Here is a 21,568-nt window from a genome sequence, read left to right on the forward strand (position 1 = left end):
GACTGGGGAGAGTTGCTACCATGGCAAAACTGGGGTTGGATAGGATGTGGGGGAGCCGTTGCTGTGGTGATTCTGGGGTGGGGCAGGCAGGAATTCCCACTGCGATTTCACAGGCACCCGCTTCTCATTATACGATTATGAGGATTCAGTATCCCGTTTGTATATTATATTACGGATTCCCTTGTATTTTTAGGGGAGTAATAAAATATATTTTTCATTCACTTGCACCACTGGCCTTGGCCTCATTTTTTAAAATCTCTTCGTGACTGTTGCAGCCCTCTCATTTTCTCGTTATCTCTCAAATTGGATCTGGGGTGAACTTGAGAGAGCACAGAGGAACTCTGAGAAACCCATTAAAAACGATGTTGTGAGGTAACTCCGTGAAATATGGCCGCCATTTGGCACCTGAACTTCAGGAAAGCCTCCTTGTGAAGAGGGGCGGGCCAAGGGATGAGGGGGCGCATGGCTGAGCGTCCTCCATCTTGGGTTCTGAATTCCTTCCTGGCTGCGGCTTCCATTAAATATGAGCCCACCGGTCGTGGATTTTGGGAACACACTTGTTTTGTTGAATCTTAAAGCTGGTGACGCTGCTGAAAGCAAGGAATGACAGGGAGGCGGCTTGCTGGACAGGATTTGAACCTTCCAAGAAGGTGGTAGAGATGTTTTCCTTTGGGTCTCAAACGTTCTTCTTTAGGCCGCAGCTTTGCGTGCGCATACAAGCTCCAGTTTTGGTACGGTGGTCTTCAAAATCCCTTCTGAGAAACCTTGCGGCCTTAGGAGCAATTTTGGAATTCTTTGGCCAATAATATTGAGGAAGCTTCTCTGAAAAACTGTGTTCCTCTAGCAGGGACCGACCTTTGGAGAGTGTTGGGGCTCTTCTTGGGCATGACCAGTCTCTGTGAGATGCCAATGAGGCATCGACTGTGTCCCCCACAAACAGGGAACCTCTCGGTGCCTCAGAGCCAGCTTGGTGTAGTGGTTAAGTGCGCAGACTCTTATCTGGGAGAACCGGGTTTGATTCCCCACTCTTTCACTTGCACCTGCTGGAATGGCCATGGGTCAGCCATAGCTCTCACAGGAGTTGTCCTTGAAAGGGCAGCTTCAGGGAGAGCTCTCTCAGCCCCACCCACCGCACAGGGTGTCTGTTGTGGGGGAAGGAGATAAAGGAGATTGCAAGCCACTCTGATTTTCTGATTCGGATAGAAGAGTGAGGTATAAATCTGCAGTCGTCTTCTCCTTGGGGAACAAATCAAAAGTGGTTCCCTCAAAGGATTGTTTTGAAAACCACCGATCTAATGTGCAAGGGGGTGCTGCTCGTAACTTGTGGATTCTCCTTCTCGTCTTCGTAGTTCTCCTCCCAGCATCACTCGGGTAACGGTGATCCTGTTGATATCTACCTGTGACATTGCGTGCCTCGGGACAGAAGGGGGTGGCGTCTACTTCTTGGAGCTACCGAGTTTGACGCTCCTGGAGGACAAGTCTCTGTATCAAGACGAGATTCTGCAGAGGTGAGTTTAGGAATCATCGGGGCGAGGGGAAGGGAGGGACTGGGACTCGGGGCAGAGCCTCTGCTTGGCATGCAGAAGGTCCCAGGTTCAATCCCCGGCATCTCCAGTTGAAAGGACCACGCAGGAGGTGATGGGAAAAACTTTGACCTGAGACCCTGGCTCAGTGGCAGAGCCTCTGCTTGGCATGCAGAAGGTCCCAGGTTCAATCCCTGGCATCTCCAGTTGAAAGGACCACGCAGGAGGTGATGGGAAAGACCTTGACCTGAGACCCTGGCTCAGTGGCAGAGCCTCTGCTTGGCATGCAGAAGGTCCCAGGTTCAATCCCCAGCATCTCCAGTTGAAAGGACCAGGCAGGAGGGGATGGGAAAGATCTTGACCTGAGACCCTGGCTCAGTGGTACAGCCTCTGCTTGGCATGCAGAAGGTCCCAGGTTCAATCCCCAGCATCTCCAGTTGAAAGGACCACGCAGGAGGTGATGGGAAAAACTTTGACCTGAGACCTTGGCTCAGTGGCAGAGCCTCTGCTTGGCATGCAGAAGGTCCCAGGTTCAATCCCCAACATTTCCAGTTAAAAGGACCAGGCAGGAGGTGATGGGAAAGACCTCAGCCTGAGACCCTGGAGAGCCACTGCCAGTCTGAGTAGAGAATCCTGACTTCGATGAACCCAGGGGCCTGATTCAATAGCTTCATATGTGACCTGATATGCCAACTCTTGTGCAGTTATAGTCAAACGCTGGGAGGTGTATTGTGTTCCTTAACACAATATGTGGGGCGGGGGGGTGCATGGAGAACAGCCTGTTGTAAAGGATAGAACTAGGATCCAGGAGGACTTGTTTGAATCCTCACCCTGATATGGAAGCTTGCTGGGTGACCTTGGGCCAATCCCACACTCTCAGCCTAACCTGCCTCACAGGGTTGTTGTGAAGGAAGGAGGAGTGAAGGATGCTCACTGTGAGCTGCTTGGTGGACGGGAGGGAAGAATCTATATCAGCCATACATCTATCCCTTCCTCTCCCTCTCCCTCCGTTCCTCTCCCTCCCTCCCTCTCTCCTCCTCCTTCCCTTTCTCTCCCTTTCTCTCCCTCCCCTCCTTCCACCTCCCCCTCCCTCTTTTTCTCTCCCTCCCTCCCCCTCCCTCTCTCTCCACCTCCCTCTCTCTCCCTCCCCCTCCCTCCCTCTCTCCCTCCCTCTCTCTCTTCCTCCCTTCCTCTCCCTCCCCCTCCCTCCCTCTCCCTCCCTTCCTCTCCCCCTCCCTCCCTCTCTTTCACTCTCCCTCCCTCCTTCTTTCCCTCCCTCCTTCTCTCCCTCCCTCTCTCTCTCCCTCCCTCCCTTCCTCTCCCTCTCTCTCCCTCCCTCCTCCTCCCTCTCTCTCTTCCTCCCTTCCTCTCCCCCTCCCTCCTTCCCTCCCCCTCCCTCTCTCCCTCCCTTCCCCTCCCTCCCTTCCTCTCTCTCTCCCCCCCTCCCCCCTCTCCCTCCCTCCCTTTCTCTCCCTCCCTCTCTCACACCCTCCCCTTCCTCTCTTTCTCTTTCTCTTCTTCTCCCTCTCTCCCTCTCTCACTCTATCAATCTATCATCTGTCCCTCTTATCATCTATTCCTCTATCTAGTCAATTTTAAGAACATAAGAGAAGCCATGTTGGATCAGGCCAACGGCCCCTCCAGTCCAACGCTCTGTGTCACATAAGAACATAAGAGAAGCCATGTTGGATCAGGCCAATGGCCCCTCCAGTCCAACACTCTGTGTCACATAAGAACATAAGAGAAGCCATGTTGGATCAGGCCAATGGCCCCTCCAGTCCAACACTCTGTGTCACATAAGAACATAAGAGAAGCCATGTTGGATCAGGCCAGTGCCCCTCCAGTCCAACACTCTGTCACAGAAGAACATATGAGGGGCCATGTTGGATCAGGCCAATGGCCCATCCAGTCCAACACTCTGTATCACACAGTGGCCAAAAATTTATTTATTTATATATATATATATATACACACACACACACACATATATATATATACACACACTGTGGCTAATAGCCACTGATGGACCTCTGCTCCATATTTTTATCTAACCCCTTCTTGAAGCTTACTGTGCTTGTGGCCGCCACCACCTCCTGTGGCAGTGAATTCCACATGTTTATCACCCTTTGGGCGAAGAAGGACCTCCTTTTATCCGTTCTAACCCGACTGCTCAGCAATTTCATTGAATGTCCACGAGTTCTCATATTGTGAGAAAGGTCCCAGGTTGTATTGTGAGTTCTTGTATTGTATTTAAAATGTGTGACGTTCACTAGCAGCTATTCTTTGGTGGGGGGAGGGGTCTTAGTTGCAGCCCCTCCTTGTGGAAGAAGAGTGGAGTTCTTCACTACAGGCATAGCGGCTTACGTGAGCTGTTCAGAAAGGTTATCGACAAATTCCTGGAGTTTTGCCAGCGGCTAATGGAACTTCCGTGTTTGGAGGCAGTCCACTACCCAGTTCAATAGCCCGAGGCCAGGGGCGTCACTATGGCGAATAGCACCCTAGGCAGGTGGCCCCCCCAGCGCTCCACTGTCCTGAGACAACACGTGGAGGCGTGAGCTGCGAATCTGGCGAAGCTTACTTTTTGCCAGCAAGCAGGAGGAAGGGAGCCCGCGAGCGGAACGGGGGTGAGAGGAAAACCGCGTGAGGGGTGGGCGGCTGAGGCCCGAAGGGGGCTAGGAGCGGCCGCGGCAGGGAGGGAGGCGAGCTAAGCGCTTGCCTGGGGCACCGGAGGAGGGGGCAAGAGCCCAATTTGCCGCCCCCTGCCTCTTGGCACCCTAGGCAACCACCTAGTTTGCCTAGCGGGCGAGCTGGCCTTGCCCAAGGCCTCTCGTCCCCGTCTCTTCCTTGTGGGTGTCCTGGAGACATTTTTTTTCTTATCGTCAGATATTGTCCTAAGGGGTGTATTCTGCTACCCGAAGTTCCTGATGAAGCGTGAAGTTATTAGAGGGGCAGGTTTGGCTCCAGGCCGAGGTCAGCCCAGTCCCTCGTGTGTTGAGGGGAATCGTGGCCCACTGCTGAACGCCTTGTGTTTCCATTCCAGCGTACCCGAAGACTACAAATGTGGGAAAGCTTTAGGTCCGGTGGAGTCGCTCCAGGAACACCCGCGAGACCCGACCAAAATTCTGATTGGCTTCAGCAGGGGGCTGATGGTGCTGTGGAACAAAAGCACAAGAGACGTAGAGCACCTCTTTCTAGGCAACCAGGTATGTATGTGGCTGGTCTAGAAAGTTTTCTAAGAATTCCCCACAAGCCGCTCACTGGGTCTTATCTCTTTTCTGTTCTATATGGCTGGCTTCTGTCTCGTACCAAGGTGTGACTGCTTCGGTGCAGTCGGATTTAGGGATATCATTTTCCCGAGCTCCTGTTATTCCTGGAGATACTACTCCTGTAGTGGTTAAATGCGCGGACTCTTATCTGGGAGAACCGGGTTGGATTCCCCACTCCTCCACTTGCAGCTGCTGGAATGGCCTTGGTTCAGCCATAGCTCTGGCAGGAGTTGTCCTCGAAAGGGCAGCTTCTGGGAGAGCTCTCTCAGCCCCACCCACCTCACAGGGTGTCTGTTGTGGGGGAGGAAGATGATGGAGATTGTGAGCCGCTCTGAGATTCGGAGTGGTGGGAGGGATATAAATCCAATTTCTTCTTCTTCTACTACTTCTTCTTCTGAAGAAGAAATTGGAATAGAATAGGGGGGGGGGAAACCCTTGCAGAGGAGTGGGCATGATGACATCATTTCCAGGGAAAACCCAGAAGTGACTGTGGGTAGCTCTAGGAATCGTCGGAAACCATAAAGTTTCTAAACTCTATGGTAAAACCATAAAGTTTCTAGCAATTCCTTCAGCTTCCGCCCTCTTGATTCTTTGCTTTCCCTGGAAGTGATTTCATTTGTGTTGATTTATTCAATTTTTAGCCCGCCCTTCCCATGAACGGGCTCTGGACAGGGTACGACATAAAACAGGGGCGGGGTGCAACATGATGTCATAATGCTCACTTCCGGGAAAGCCCCAGAAATGACAGCAAGTCATTTTAGGAATCAGCAGAAACGATGGTTTTTCCATAGAGTTTTTAGCAATTCCTAGAGCTGCCTGGGTTTTCCCCAGATCTGCTGTAGCCTTTTTTTTCTGTTTCTAGGACTTGACAAAACTTGGTAACCTTCCAGTTGGGGTGGGGAGAATAACTTGGGGTATTTTTCATGTCTCAGAACTAGTTCTCGTTCAAGAAGAGGTTGGCCACCCCAGCTCTTGAGTATCCTGTCTTTCTGCTTGATAACAGGCTGCTGCATGTCTGTAGTGGCGTAGTCAGATATAGATCCTGTTCCATCTTGGCACCCAAATGTGCATGCTTGAGTCTCTTTGGGACTCCCTCATTGGCACAGATTAGACTGAGGACAGCGTTTCCCTTTCAAGGTGGCCTGAACGTTGGCGCGTCTCCCATCCCGCCTTTGGGAGCTGCATTGAATAGAGGTGTTGATTTTCATAGTACTTTTTAAAAACACATCTGGACAAGAGTCTACAGCAAGACCTGCACTTTTTGGGAGCTTCACCGTAGGGAACCGATTGTATTACGTTTGCCAGCTTTATCTCGGGAAATACCTCGAGGTTTTGGAGGCGAAGCCAGGCCTTGAATTCAGAAGGCGCTCAAAGGAGCCCAGCTCCTGAAACTTTCTGAGGGTTCCCCCTCCTCCTCCCCACCTACCTTGTCCGTGGAATAGGAGGTGCAGCTGCATAACGATCCCTGGATTAGGAGAGCAGGCAGCCAGCCAGCCACCGGGGGCTTTGCCACACCCCCAGCAGCCCTCATTCACCCCTGAAGAAGCCTGCACCACCTTTCTCCTCTTCTTAGGTGATTTTGGGCTGCGAGTGGCTGGCTGGCCTTTTGACTGGGGCGGTGGCCCAGGAGAGCCCCAGGCGAGCGAGGCCTGCTTGGGGGGTGGCACATGCTAATGAATTATGCTAATGAGCTCCACCACCTATTTTTCTAGGTCGGAGCCTAGAATTGGAAAGATGTCGTTTGGGGCATAATACCATAAAATTCCCATTCCCAAAGCAGCCAACTGATCTATGGGAACCGATCTCTTTTGTCTGGTGATCAGTTGTAATCCCAGGAGATCTCTAGATCCCACCTGGAGGCTGGGAACCCTGAGTTGGATGCAACCCCCACCCCCCAGTCCACCTTTGAAGGCCCTGTCTTTCAGATGCCAGAATTTTGTTTTCTGCAAATACCAGATTCTCACCCTGCAGCTCCCTCTGTCCAAACTGTGTGCAACTTTATTTATTCCAGGTTTGCAATAACACGGCTGTGCCTTTTGTGAGCCCTCCTACTCTCTTCTTAAGAACATAAGAGAAGGCATGTTGGATCAGGCCAATGGCCCATCCAGTCCAGCACTCTGTGTCACAGAAGAACATAAGCGAAGCCATGTTGGATCAGGCCAGTGGCCCATCCAGTCCAGCACTCTGTGTCACAGAAGAACATAAGAGAAGCCATGTTGGATCAGGCCAATGGCCCATCCAGTCCAGCACTCTGTGTCACAGAAGAACATAAGAGAAGCCATGTTGGATCAGGCCAATGGCCCATCCAGTCCAACACTCTGTGTCACACAGTGGCCAAAAAACCCCCCAAGTGCCATCAGGAGGTCCACCAGTGGGGCCAGGAGACTAGAAGCCCTTCCACTGTTGCCCCTCCCCCAAGCACCAAGAATACAGAGCATCACTGCCCCAGACAGAGAGTTCCAACAATCCACTGTGGCTCATAGCCACTGATGGACCTCTGCTCCAGATGTTGATCCAATCCCCTCTTGAAGCCGTCTATGCTTGTAGCTGCTACCACCTCCTGTGGCAGTGAATTCCATGTGTTAATCACCCTTTGGGTGAAGAAGGACTTCCTTTTATCCGTTCTAACCCAACTGCTCAGCAATTTCATTTCATTCTTCCTTCTCCCCCAAACACATTCGAGTTCACAGTTGGTGTGTTTGTTTCTCCCAGCAACTGGAAAGTGTCAGCTGGGAGCGGAGCGGCCGGACGGTTGTGAGCTCTCACAGCGATGGCGGCTACGCGGTCTGGTCGGTCCCAGAGGGCTCTCCTAAGACCATTCAGCCGGTCACTTCCACGATCCCTTACGGTGAGTTCGGTGGCGGTGCGTTTCCTACTGCTTCTTCGCGCGATCTTGGTACCTGCTCAGTTTCTTTGCTCACGTTTGGCCGGGGCCTGGGGAGATGTCATAATTACATTTTGGAGGATTGACGCGGGCGCAGGGGCATCAAAGCTGAGCTCCTTGCATGCCATCTGCCAGGCAGTAGGCGAGGATAATTTATCGGCTGGAAGCCATCTCTGGTAATTGCTCGGAAAACGCGATTTAATGCTCTCTCTTTAAAAAAAAAGGAAATCTTTGGGCCCCAGGCTGGATTTCTTAATGTTGCATCCTGTGGCTAAATAGCTTTCTTGAAAAAGGGAACAATCCTATCAAGTGAGAGCCCTACTCACATGTTACACGGAACGCACGTGCAATCCACGGATAGTGTGCATTTGAATTTTCTTTATAAATGTGCTTAGTGATTCTCAAGTTAGTGTTTGGCACAAGAACGTGCCATTTCAACCTCACATTTCCGGTACTGGTAGAGAGCCAGTTTGGTGTAGTGGTGAAGTGTGCGAACTCTTACCTGGGAAAACCGGGTTTAATTCCCCACTCCTCCACTTGCAGCCGCTGGGATGGCCTTGGGTCAGCCAGAGCTCTCTTATCTGGGAGAACCGGGTTTGATTCCCCCCTCCTCCAGTTGCAGCTGCTGGAATGGCCTTGGGTCAGCCGTAGCTCTCTTATCTGGGAGAACCGGGTTTGATTCCCCACTCCTCCACTTGCAGCTGCTGGGATGGTCTTGGGTCAGCTGCTGGGATGGCCTTGGGTCAGCCAGAGCTCTCTTATCTGGGAGAACCGGGTTTGATTCCCCACTCCTCCACTTGCAGCTGCTGGAATGGCCTTGGGTCAGCCATAGCTCTCTTATCTGGGAGAACCGGGTTTGATTCCCCACTCCTCCACTTGCAGCTGCTGGGATGGCCTTGGGTCAGCCAGAGCTCTCTTATCTGGGAGAACCGGATTTGATTCCCCACTCCTCCACTTGCAGATGCTGGAATGGTCTTGGGTCAGCCATAGCTCTCTTATCTGGGAGAACCAGGTTTGATTCCCCACTCCTCCACTTGCAGCTGCTGGAATGGCCTTGGGTCAGCCAGAGCTCTCTTATCTGGGAGAATTAGATTTGATTCCCCACTCCTCCACTTGCAGCTGCTAGAATGGCCTTGGGTTAGCCATAGCTCTCGCAGGAGTTGTCCTTGAAAGGGCAGCTTCTGGGAGAGCTCTCAGCCCTACCCACCTCACAGGGTGTCTGTTGTGAGGGGAGAAGATATAGGAGATTGTAAGCTGCTCTGAGTGATTTGGAGAGAAGAGTGCGGTATAGATCTGCAGTCGTCGCCTTCTTCTTGTCTCCAGTTTCATTCGTAAAGTGAATGCTCGTCTGTTTCTTGCAAACAGATGTATGCACATATGTGTTGGGTTCAAGCCTCATTTGGGGCAGGAGCTCACAGGAGTGGAGTTCCAGAGCCTCTAAATTTTATTGCGCTCTTTCTTGCTTACCCCCTCGCCTCAGATAATTGCTCCTGGGCTCCATGGCTCAACCCCCCCGCTGTGAGAATTTTGCTGAATTTTAAAGATTTGACAAACTCTCTCTCATTTTCTCCCACAAAAAAATGGCAAGATAACCAAAACGGATCAAGCAGGTGGAAATCTTCCTCGTGCCACTGTGGCCACGTAGGAGGAAGTGATTTTAAAAGTATGATGGGAAGTAAAGTTTCACCTCAGAGTTGGCGCGCCCGCCCCACCACAGCCTGCAGGCCCCTTCTCCAAAGCCCCTTTGACAAAGCTGCGGGGGAGAGGCGGAAGAATTCTAGTTCAAGAAGCATTTTAAGGTAGATGCTGAGCGGATAGAATTGTCTGCCCCTTCCGGTGATGTCAGGGGTGTGGGGCAGACGCAGATGAGTTATGCAAGTGAGTTGCGCTAATGGGCTCCCCGGTTAGATGTACGTGTGTTCACTGTAACGTGTGAACAAGAAAGGCCGAATTAGCAATTAGGCCAAGTAGGCACTGCCCTTGGGCCCACACACTTTTAGGGGTCCCGGTCCGGTCCCCCCCCCTCCCCAGTTTCTCCTCTGCTTTCAGCCCTCCCAGTCTGCACATACAGCCGGCAACTGAGGTGCTCTTTGCCCGGCTCTCCTGGTGTGGCTGCTGCTGGCGTGGTCGCCGAGCTTGCCTCTTCCGCCTCTCCCCCGCAGCTTTGTCAAAGGGGCTTTGGAGAAGGGGCCTGCAGGCTGTGGTGGGGCGGGCGCGCCAACTCTGAGATCATTTGCGAGGGCCCCCCCTCCCCTTGAGATTTTGACTGCCTAAGGGCCTCCGCAGGGCTTAATGCAGACGGTGAACAGGGCTATGGTTTACCGTGTCCTGGCGGTTAAGGAAGCCGGCTGTTCCTCGAGGGTGACAAGGGCCCAGCTTGCGATTGTTTTTCTGGAAGGGTGCAAATATTCATTTTCCGTTGGCAGCAGTTTTCGGCGCCGATTGGTGCAGCTGGCAGGCCAGCGTGGGGAAGCCCTCTTTCCGCAAAACCCCCTGCTTACGGAAATCCAGCGTGCTGTTCTAAGAACCTTTGCACCCACGAGGACTAGAAGCTTTCGAATCTTTTTTTTTTAACAACGGAAGAGGGTTTGCAACACTGTGTCGCCCAGCTGTTCTTATTGCGGCTAAACGTTAGTCATAAGATTCCCCAGCTCTGATCGGAGGGAGCAGTAACGGCAGAGCGGGGCGAGGGAAGAAACGACTGCTTGTTTTTATCCTGTTGTGTACAAAAGATGGCTCGCATCCTCCCAAACCCTTCTGTTCCGTTTCAGGTCCCTTCCCGTGCAAAGCGATCAACAAGATTGTGTGGCAGACGTGCGAGACGGGGTACGTACCGCCTCATGGCTGGATCGACTCATGCGCGTTGGAGAATGCGGTGGCAGAGCGCTTGAGGCGGTAGAGCAGCCCGCGTGGCGCCTGTGACCACCGGTGACAATGCCTTCTGGGAATTTCCCTCTGTGTAATCCAATTCTTCTGTGCTAATAGGAAACTAGAGCTGCAGGGTGCGACCCCGTCGTCGGCTAGCGGTGCTAGTAAGACAAGGAGAGTTTGTCACATATCACAGTGGTCCCCCCTACCCCCCAAAAAACGGGGGTCCAAAGTGATGCTACCCATTTGTCTCTACCCCCTTATTTCCCTGAATGTCTGTGCTGGATCTTATGAGCATAAGAACATAAGAGAAGCCATGTTGGATCAGGCGAATGGCTCATCCAGTCCAACACTCTGTGTCACATAAGAACACAAGAGAAGCCATGTTGGATCAGGCCAGTGGCCCCTCCAGTCCAACACTCTGTGTCACATAAGAACATAAGAGAAGCCCTGTTGGACCAGGCCAGTGGCCCATCCAGTCCAACACTCTGTGTCACATAAGAACACAAGAGAAGCCATGTTGGATCAGGCCAGTGGCCCCTCCAGTCCAACACTCTGTGTCACATAAGAACATAAGAGAAGCCCTGTTGGACCAGGCCAGTGGCCCATCCAGTCCAACACTCTGTGTCACATAAGAACATAAGAGAAGCCATGTTGGATCAGGCCAGTGGCCCCTCCAGTCCAACACTCTGTGTCACATAAGAACATAAGAGAAGCCATGTTGAATCAGGCCAATGGCCCATCCAGTCCAACACTCTGTGTCACATAAGAACATAAGAGAAGCCATGTTGGATCAGGCCAGTGGCCCACCCAGTCCAACACTCTGTGTCACATAAGAACATAAGAGAAGCCATGTTGGATCAGGCCAGTGGCCCCTCCAGTCCAACACTCTGTCACAGAAGAACATTTGAGAAGCCCTGTTGGATCCAGCCAATGGCCCCTCCTGTCCAACACTCTGTGTCACAGAAGAACATAAGAGAAGCCCTGTTGGATCAGGCCAATGGCCCATCCAGTCCAACACTCTGTCACATAAGAACATATGAGGAGCCATGTTGGATCAGGCCAGTGGCCCCTCCAGTCCAACACTCTGTCACAGAAGAAAGTATGAGAAGCCATGTTGGATCAGGCCAATGGCCCTTCCAGTCCAACACTGTCACACTGTGGCCAAAAAAACCAGGTGCCATCAGGAGGTCCGCAAGTGGGGCCAGAACTCCAGAAGCCCTCCCACTGTTGCCCTCCCCCACAAGCACCAAGAATACAGAGCACCACTTCCCCAGACATAAGAACATAACAGAGGCCGTGTTGGATCAGGCCAACAGCCCATGCAGTCCAACATGTGGTGGCAGCACCAGAATTATGGAATGCTCTCCCGGAGGCCTTAAGGGCCCCGTGGGACCTTCCTAATTTCCGCAGGGCCTGTAAGACCAAATGGTTTCGACAGGCCTTCGATGTTTAACTGAGAGAGAGCTGCCACCTGACATCAGTTAGAGTCCTCAGTGATCACCTTCTGAAAAGCAGAACCGCCAATATAGTAATGATACAGCACCATGAAATAGTTTTAAATTTTTTAAAATTGTATTGATGTTTTATTGTTTTTATTGATTTACTGTCCTTAATTGTATAAATGAATGTTGTAAGCCGCTCTGAGTCCGCTTGCGGAGAGGGCAGGATAGAAGTTTAATGTAATAAAATAAAATAAATTAAAAAACAGGTGCCATCAGGAGGTCCACCAGTGGGGCCAGGACACTAGAAGCCCTCCCACTGCTGCCCCCCCCCCCCAAGCACCAAGAATACAGAGCATCACTGCCCCAGACATAAGAACCTAAGAGAAGCGATGTTGGATCAGGCCAATGGCCCATCTAGTCCAACACTCTGTTTCACACAGTGGCCAAAAAACCAGGTGCCATCAGGAGGTCCACCAGTGGGGCCAGGACACTAGCAGTCCTCACACTGTTGCCCCTCTCAAGCACCAAGAATACAGAGCATCCCTGCCCCAGACATAAGAACACAAGAGAAGCCATGTTGGATCAGGCCAATGGCCCATCTAATCCAACTCTCTGTGTCACACAGTGGCCAAAAAACTCAAGTGCCATCAGGAGGTCCACCAGTGGGGCCAGGACTCTAGAAGCCCTCACACTGTTGCCCCCCCCCCCCTCCAAGCGCCAAGAATACAGAGCATTACTCCCCCAGACATAAGAGACGCCATGCTGGATCAGGCCAATGGCCTCTCCAGTCCATCACTCTCTGTCACACAGTGGCCAAGAAACTCCAGGTGCCATCAGAAGGTCCACCAGTGGGGCCCGGACCCTAGAGGTCCTCACACTGTTGCCCCTCCCAAGCACCAAGAATACAGAGCATCACTGCCCCAGAGAGTTCCATCAATACATTGTAGCTAATAGCCACTGATGGACCTCTGCTCCAGATGTTTACCCGGTCCTCTCATAGGATTAGCATAGGATTGTGGGTATGATAATACAGCATGGAGAAAATGTGAATCTTGTTTTCTTGTAAGTTAATGGTGTGATGCGTCCATTTACTCAAGGGGAAGGGAGTCCTAAGTCAGTCTTCTTCCTGACTGTTGGACCCCCGCCGTCCCGCTGTGTTCCCTCTAAGCTGAGGTAGTGTGAGTTAGCTCACAGTTCTTTTAGCCTCCATCTCACACGTTTTTCCCCTGGGCCCTAGGGGAATGTCCCCCTCAAGCTCAGGAAAGATGGCCCCTGAGCAATGAGCAAACGAATTGATGCAGCAGCTCCCAACTTTAACGCCAGTAGCTCTCGAAGTAGAATTTTTGCTCGCAAGACTCCACAGCTTAGAGGGAGCGTTGCCATCCAGCCAGTACCTCCCCCAGGTTTCGTCAGGCTTCTGACCAGGAAGTGTGGAGGGGTGGAGCTGTCTTCTGAGCCTTGATTTTTCTCTCCCTATAGGGGTCACTTCATCATTTTCAGTGGCGGGATGCCCCGGGCCAGTTACGGGGACCGGCACTGTGTGACTATTCTGCAAGGGCAGACGCTGGTCACTTTGGACTTCACGTCGCGCGTGATTGACTTCTTCACGGTATACGACACCGAGGTAGAGGAGGGTATGCAGTTTGCTATTTAAAAAAACCCCTGAGCCTCCCTCGTCTTTCCCAGCTTCTAACGCAGGGGTGTCAAACTCATTTGCTATGAGGGCCGGATCGTAAATGAGACCTTGTCGGGCCGGACCATGTGCGACATAATAATAATAATAATAATAATAATAATAATAATAATAATAATAATAATAATACTTTTTATTTATATCCCGCCCTCCCCGCCGAAGCAGGCTCAGGGCGGCTCACACCATATTTGACATAAAATGTAACGCCAGGTAGCGGAGGTACAAACTTTATAAAGGGCACAGACAAAGACAATTAAAGATTTGTGTAGAAACTTAAAATAAAATACGCTTAAAAGATTAGCGCTCTTGCAATATTTTGCGTATTTAACGGCTTCTGATAACTGACACCGCTTGCTCTGAATCCTTACATCAAGATCTGGAGGAAATGCCTGTGCTGTAGCAATTTTGAGTATGCTGTCCAGGTGTGTGTCTGTAAATTGCAAACCAAGTTTGGTTTATTTACATTCATTACAGAAATCTCATGGTCCGTGCTTTGAGCCTAGGGCCCAGGGGAAAACATGAAATGGCTGGGCACTGCAAGCTTTTGTACATAAGTTGCTTCATGCGCTGGTCAGCCAATGGAGAAAATAGAGGCTTTGCTCTGTAGTTCCTGTGCGATTGAGGAAGGCTTGCAAAGCAAGCTGTGATGCAGAAGGAAGTAAGAGAGAGGGAGAAGGAAGCAGATGACAGTGAGTTGCTTGTGGGCCTGATAGGAGCCCTCTGGGGGCCTAATCCATCCCTTGGGCCACACGTTTGACACCCCTGTTCTAAGGTCTCTTCTGAGGTGGGGGTGTGTGTCCGTCGCCACTTAGCATGAAATGGCGTCCTCGGTGCGGAGGGTTTTGTATGCACTGCATCTTGTCCCTCTGTTTTTCAGAGTTTGACAACCCGACAGCCTTGGTGGCTCTGGTGGAAGAGGAATTGGTCGTGATTGACCTGAAGACGCCCGGTTGGCCCACCATTCCCGCCCCCTACCTGGCCCCACTCCACTCCTCCGCCATCACCTGTTCGTACCACATCTCCAATGTCCCCCTCAAGCTCTGGGAGCGGATTATCAACGCGGGAGAGCATCAGAGTCCCCGGTTGTCCTCTGGGGTGAGTTGGCACACGGGCGTTGCTGGGGGAGCCATATTGACCCCTCAGATGTGGTTGTGAGGGGGAGGGGGGCATGTGTATCTTGCTTCATAGAGTCACAGAGTTGGAAGGGACCTCCAGGGTCACCTAGTTCAACTGACTGAATCTGATATCCAGCACTGGTATTCAGAAGTTTACTGCCTCTGTATGAAAGGTTTTATTTAGACAAGTCGTTAGCTGACAGAGAGCAGGTAATTACTTTAAACATGGCAAAATTTGCTATGCAGGCCATTAAAATCCGGAAACAAGCTATCAACACTTAGCCCAAACAGAGATTTTAATTACTTTAATTATTTAACAGTCGTTTATTTTTGCTGTTTTGTTGACTGATATTGCTGATAAAGTCTGTATGAATTTTTACGGTGTACCAGCTGAGATACGAGATCTTTTGCTCCTCTTTTATGTATTTGATCAATGACTGTTGAAAAAAATTATATCCCTCTGTATGTCAAGGTTCCCTTTAATCAACATGGCTAGTAGCCATTGATAGACCTCTCCTCCATCAATCTAATTCTCTTTTCATGGATTCATAGAGTTGAAAAGGACCTCCAGGGTCATCAAGTCCAATCCCCTGCACAATGCAGGAAACTCACAACCACCTCCCCCCACACCCCCAGTGACCCCTGTTCTGTGCCAAAAAGGTAGCAAAAAACCCCCTCCAGGATCCCTGGCCAAACTGGCCTGGAGAAAGAGAGCCAATTTGGTGTGGTGGTGAAGTGCGCGGATCCTTATCTGGGAGAACCGGGTTTGATTCCCCCCTCCTCCCCTTGCAGCTGCTGGAATGGCCTTGGGTCAGCCATAGCTCTCTTATCTGGGAGAACCAGGTTTGATTCCCCACTCCTCCACTTGCAGCTGCTGGAATGGCCTTGGGTCAGCCATAGCTCTCTTATCTGGGAGAACCAGGTTTGATTCCCCACTCCTCCGCTTGCACCTGCTGGCATGGCCTTGGGTCAGCCATAGCTCTCTTATCTGGGAGAACCGGGTTTGATTCCCCCCTCCTCCCCTTGCAGCTGCTGGAATGGCCTTGGGTCAGCCATAGCTCTCTTATCTGGGAGAACCAGGTTTGATTCCCCACTCCCCCACTTGCAGCTGCTGTAATTGCCTTGGGTCAGCTGTAGCTCTGGCAGGAGTTGTCCTTGAAAGGGCAGCTTCTGGGAGAGCTCTCTCAGCCCCACCCGCCTCACAGAGCGTCTGTTGTGGGAGAGGAAGGTAACGGAGATTGTGAGCCGCTCTGAGATTCAGATAGAAGGGCAGGGTATAAATCCAATTTTCTTCTTTTATTTTTAATTTAATTTTATTTAAGTTAGATTTATATCCCGCCCATTCTGTACAGACTCAAGGCGGCTAACAGCGTAAAATAGACAGCAAACAAAAACAAGATTAAAACATTAAAACAAGCAGATAAATGGCCATGGTGCTACTTCAGGCGGATTTTCTTTCTCAGGCGCACAGATCCTGGGCAGCTAGTAATAAAAGCGCGATGGATGCAGGTGTGGTGGCGGTCTTCTCCCATTAGACGTTATAAGCCATCCAAAACAGTTCAGTCTTGTAGGCCCTGTGGAACTGCGATAAATCCCGCAGGGCCCTGATGCCTTCTGGGAGGGTGTTCCAGAGTACTGGGGCCAACACCGAGAAGGCTCTTGCTCTGGTGGAATTAAGCCTAGCCTCTTTTAGCCCAGGGACAGCCAAAAGATTTGGAGAGCTTGATCGAAGTGCTCTCTGGGGAACGTGTGGGGCAAGGCGGTCCCGCGGATAGGTAGGTCCTAGGCCGTATAGGGCTTTGAAGGTTAATGCCAGGACCTTGAAACGGATTCATATGAACATATGAAGCTGCCTTATACTGAATCAGACCCACGGTCCATCAAAGTCAGTATTGTCTTCTCAGACTGGCAGCGGCTCTCCAGGGTCTCAAGCTGAGGTTTTTCACACCTATTTGCCTGGACCCTTTTTTGGAGATGCTGGGGATTGAACCTGGGACCTTCTGCTTCCCAAGCAGATGCTCTACCACTGAGCCACCATCCCTCCCCAAATTCGGTACGCACCAGGCAGCCAGTGCAGCGCTCTCAGCACAGGCTGAATGTGCTCCTGATAAGGAAGCCCCATTAGTAGCCTGCCTACGCCGCTTCTTCTTCCTGACCCCCAAAGCGGTGATTGTCGTTTCTCTGGCCATCGCTACATCCTCTTGCAGTGAATCCCACATTTTTAATCACTTACTGTGTAAAGCAGGGGTGGCCAACGGTAGCTCTCCAGATGTTTTTTTTGCCTACAACTCCCATCAGCCCCAGCCATTGGCCATGCCGGCTGGGGCTGATGGGCGTTGTAGGCCAAAAAACATCTGGAGAGCTACCGTTGGCCACCCCCGGTATAAAGTGTTTCCCTTTGTCCATCGTTAATCTACTGCCCTTCAGCTTGTTTGGACGCCTTCAAGGTGGGGGGACGTGGTACAAACAGGACCTCAGAAGTCCACGTTCGAGTCTCTGTTGGGTGGTGAATTTGGCTGCATAACCATGGGCGTCTTCCCTCGCTTTCCGCCTCTCCTACGTCACGAGGTTGTTGTGAGGACGCAGCAAGGGAGGGACAACCGTGTACTCCAGCCCCGGCTCCCCGGGGGAAGGGTGGAATAAAAAATGTGAATGATAACTAGATAGGCCGAGCCAAAGAGATTATCTTGGAAGGCGGAGGGAAACTCAAAGGCAGTATTTATGGAGCAGTTAGGATTGAGGCGTGTGGGAATTTAGTGCACCAAAAGTGCTCCCTTGGTGTAGGTTTGTCCCAGATAAACTTTCGTCTTCATAATGTTTCATTCTCTAGCAGGAGAGGGAACTCTGAAGGAATTGAGGGGTCTGGAGACCAAGTTCTGTGAAGAAAGGTTGAAGGAGGAGCTGGGGTATGATTACCCTGGAGAGGAATCATAGAATCATAGAGTTGGAAGGGACCTCCAGGGTCATCTAGTCCAACCCCCTGCACAATGCAGGAAACCCACAAATACCCCCTCCAAATTCACAGGAACTTCATCGCTGTCAGAGGGCCATCTAGCCTCTGTTTAAAAACCTCCAAGGAAGGAGAGCCCACCACATCCCAAGGAGGAAGCCTGTTCTACTGAGGAACTGCTCTAACGGTCAGGAAGTTCTTCCTAATGTTGAGCTGGAAACTCTTTTGATTTAATTTTAACCCATTAGTTCTGGTCCTACCTTCTGGGGCCACAGAAAGCAATTCTGCACCATCCTCTATAGGACAGCCCTTCAAGTCCTTGAAGATGATAATCAGATCACCTCTCAGCCGCCTGTTTTCTGTGGCTCCATAAGGTAGGACCAGAAATTAAATCAGAAATTAAATCAGAAAAGTTGAAATTAAATCAGAAAAGTTTCCGGCTCAACATCAGGAAGAACTTCCTGACCGTTAGAGCGGTTCCTCAGTGGAACAGGCTTCCTCCTTGGGAGGTGGTGAGCTCTCCTTCCTTGGCGGTTTTTCAACAGAGGCTAGATGGCCATCTGACAGCAATGAAGATCCTGTGAATTTAGGGGGAGGTGTTTGTGAGTTTAGAGCAGTTCCTCAGTGGAACAGGCTTCCTCCTCGGGAGGTGGTGGGCTCTCCTTCCCTGAAGGTTTTTGAACAGAGGCTAGATGGCCATCTGACAGCAATGAAGATCCTGTGAATTTAGGGGGAGGGATTTGTGAGTTTAGAGCGGTTCCTCAGTGGAAGAGGCTTCCTCCTTGGGAGGTGGTGGGCTCTCCTTCCTTGGCGGTTTTTCAACAGAGGCTAGATGGCCATCTGACAGCAATGAAGATCCTGTGAATTTAGGGGGAGGGATTTGTGAGTTTAGAGCAGTTCCTCAGTGGAACAGGCTTCCTCGGGAGGTGGTGGGCTCTCCTTCCTTGGGGGTTTTTAAACAGAGGCTAGATGGCCATCTGACAGCAATGAAGATCCTGTGAATTTTGGGGGAGGTATTTGTGAAGTTCCTGCATTGTGCAGGGGGTTGTAGATGACCCTGGAGGTCTCTTGCAACCATGATTCTAAATTCCGGGTGAGCTGCCGTGGCACTTAAAAGGACTGCGTTCCTTTTAAATGCTTGCCCTCCATTAGAAATAATGGATAGTGGCATCTTCTTTTGGGGCTCATAGAATTCGACCCCTTGGCCCAATCTTTTTGTAACTTTTTTTATTTATTTAGAAGCAGCACCAGCAGCTGTGCTGCAGTTTGGTTCCTCCACCTCAAAAAACAGCCCCTCTTCCAACAGCTTCCGATAACCACTAATTGATTCACCATTATGCCCAATGGGGACGGGTCTCCATAGGGTATAATTGTGCACCCAGCAGCTATTCCCTGCCCCTCCCTGCTTTCTGAGAGCTCTGAAGCAGGGGGAGGGGCTTCAACCTGGGGATCCCCTGACCCCAACTGGAGATTGGCAACCCTACTCTAAGAGTCGTTTTCCCCCCCTTTAACAGAACTGGCCCATCACTGGGGGAAGAAATCTGGCGCAGGAACCAACGCAGAGGGGGCTTCTCTTGACCGGGTGAGTTATGGGGCAGTTTTGGTTCCATGCTGTCTTGGGGAGGCGGGGGAGGTGAGTTCGAGTCTTGCGCATGTGACCTAACTGTTACTTAGAGTGAGATGTAGAGTTTGGCATACAAAGTGTATTTTTGCATGTGATATTAAGGGTGTCACCAGTGTACCATAGCGGGTTAGAGCGTGGGGCCAGGATCCGGGAAGAGCCGGGTTCGAATCTCCTCTCTCTGACACAAAAGCTTGCTGGGTGACTTTGGAATGGTCATGCACTCTTGGACTAACCTACCTCACAAGGTGGTCTTGAGGATAAAGTTGGACAAGAGGAGAATTATTGTGAACTTCTTTAAGCGAGAAAAGTGAGGTATAAATGTCTGAAATTTTATTGGGCTGGAAAAATAATGGAAAGAGGACCCCAAAATTATCACAGACGGAGCACCTTGCTTGACATGTAGGGAGAACCTTTAAGGGCTTTTCTGTTTAGAAATCCAGTTTAAATTACCTCATGAGAAAACAAAACCTTCTTAATTTTTCAGTCACATATCCATCTGCTTGGAAAGAGCGCTTCTCCTCTCCATTCTAGCGTAGGAGAGAAGTGCCCCTATGAAACTGGCACTCTTTAATTATAAATACTTGTTCTAAAAAATTCAATTTAAAAAAAATCTTTCTTCATGAGTTGGAAGGATCCTTTTGGTCAGCCTGTGTTCCTAATCGATTAATCTGCTTCCAGCGACTAGACAACCCCGACTCTAACCCCCCCCCCCCGTTTTTCCCTGCCTGTCCTCCCCCCCCCCCCACACACCTCATTTTCTCTTCTGTTGTTTTCACTCCTGGCAACGTCCAAACTGCTCAAAGCCGAGCGCTTTATGGGTTTAATTTGGCTCTCCATCTCCTTGGAGAGCGCAGCCGGGGACAGCAGATGTTCACGCCGGAGGGGTGGCAGCGGGGAGGAGAACGCCTGAAGTAGACGGCCAAATCCTTCCCGGGGAGAGACTTACGTGGACGTCGTTAGAAGTTCAATTAACGTGGGTTTTTTTTTCTGTGGGAAGGCTTTCTCACGAGCTTCTGCCACACTCTGGGCAGGGGGAAGGATCCCTTCATAACACCCCAAACCCTGCATCTGTTTTGAGCCTGCATCTCCGGACAGAGCGCCTTGGTAGATGTTCTCATGAGAGGAAAGAGTTCTTTGCAAAACGAGGCTGGCGTTGTGACAGCTGGCGTAATGGCTCTCTTAAACATCCCCTGCCTTCTTCTCCATGGGCAGCCTCAGACAGGACTCCAATTCTGCCCGGCAAGCTTTGCACTTGGACCTCCTGCTATGAGAGCAATGGGGTCCAGGGCCTTTTTTGTAGCAGGAACTCCTTTGTATATTAGGCCGCACCCCCCCCGATGTAGCCAATCCTCCTGGAGCTTATGGGGCTCTTAGTACAGGGTCTACAGTAAGCTCTTGGAGGATTGGGCTACAGCACTGTTTCCCATTTGCAGGGTCGGGACCTGGTACCCGGGCCATGGAAGCCTCACTACCGGGTCACGAGAAAAGTCAAAGCTAGCCCCGCCCCCAGCAAAGCATGACCTCTGCTCTGCTTCCTTCCTTCCACCATCTCTCTGTTGTGCAGAGAAAAGCTAGCCTTGAAGACTGACACAGGCTGCAAAGCCTGAGCTCTCATTTGGCTTCCTTCCTTCCCCCGTCTCTCTGTTGTGCAGAGAAAAGCCAGCCTTGAAGACTGACACAGGCTGCAAAGCCTGAGCTCCATTTGGCTTCCTTCCTTCCCCCGTCTCTCTGTTGTGCAGAGAAAAGCCAGCCTTGAAGACTGGCACAGGCTGCAAAACCTGCACTCCATTTGGCTTCCTTCCTTCCCCCGTCTCTCTGTTGTGCAGAAAAAAGCCAGCCTTGAAGACTGACACAGGCTGCAAAGCCTGAGCTCCATTTGGTTTCCTTCCTTCCCCCGTCTCTCTGTTGTGCAGAGAAAAGCCAGCCTTGAAGACTGACACAGGCTGCAAAGCCTGAGCTCCATTTGGCTTCCTTCCTTCCCCCGTCTCTCTGTTGTGCAGAGAAAAGCCAGCCTTGAAGACTGACACAGGCTGCAAAGCCTGAGCTCCATTTGGCTTCCTTCCTTCCCCCGTCTCTCTGTTGTGCAGAGAAAAGCCAGCCTTGAAGACTGGCACAGGCTGCAAAACCTGCACTCCATTTGGCTTCCTTCCTTCCCCCGTCTCTCTGTTGTGCAGAAAAAAGCCAGCCTTGAAGACTGACA

General features: G+C 51.1%; 1 protein-coding gene across 1 annotated transcript in view; it reads left to right on the forward strand.

The window, feature by feature from the left end:
* The window catches only part of LLGL1 (LLGL scribble cell polarity complex component 1), a 128,296-nt gene that overhangs the window by 72,215 nt on the left and 34,513 nt on the right, over positions 1 to 21,568 (forward strand). Inside the window, 7 exon segments of the mRNA XM_060260682.1 lie at positions 1,350 to 1,508; positions 4,564 to 4,726; positions 7,502 to 7,637; positions 10,445 to 10,499; positions 13,466 to 13,620; positions 14,557 to 14,774; positions 19,259 to 19,326. Coding sequence (XP_060116665.1) covers positions 1,350 to 1,508; positions 4,564 to 4,726; positions 7,502 to 7,637; positions 10,445 to 10,499; positions 13,466 to 13,620; positions 14,557 to 14,774; positions 19,259 to 19,326 — 954 coding nt within the window.

This window comes from Heteronotia binoei, chromosome 20 (assembly GCF_032191835.1).
Source record: "Heteronotia binoei isolate CCM8104 ecotype False Entrance Well chromosome 20, APGP_CSIRO_Hbin_v1, whole genome shotgun sequence".
NCBI classification, from domain to species: domain Eukaryota; kingdom Metazoa; phylum Chordata; class Lepidosauria; order Squamata; family Gekkonidae; genus Heteronotia; species Heteronotia binoei.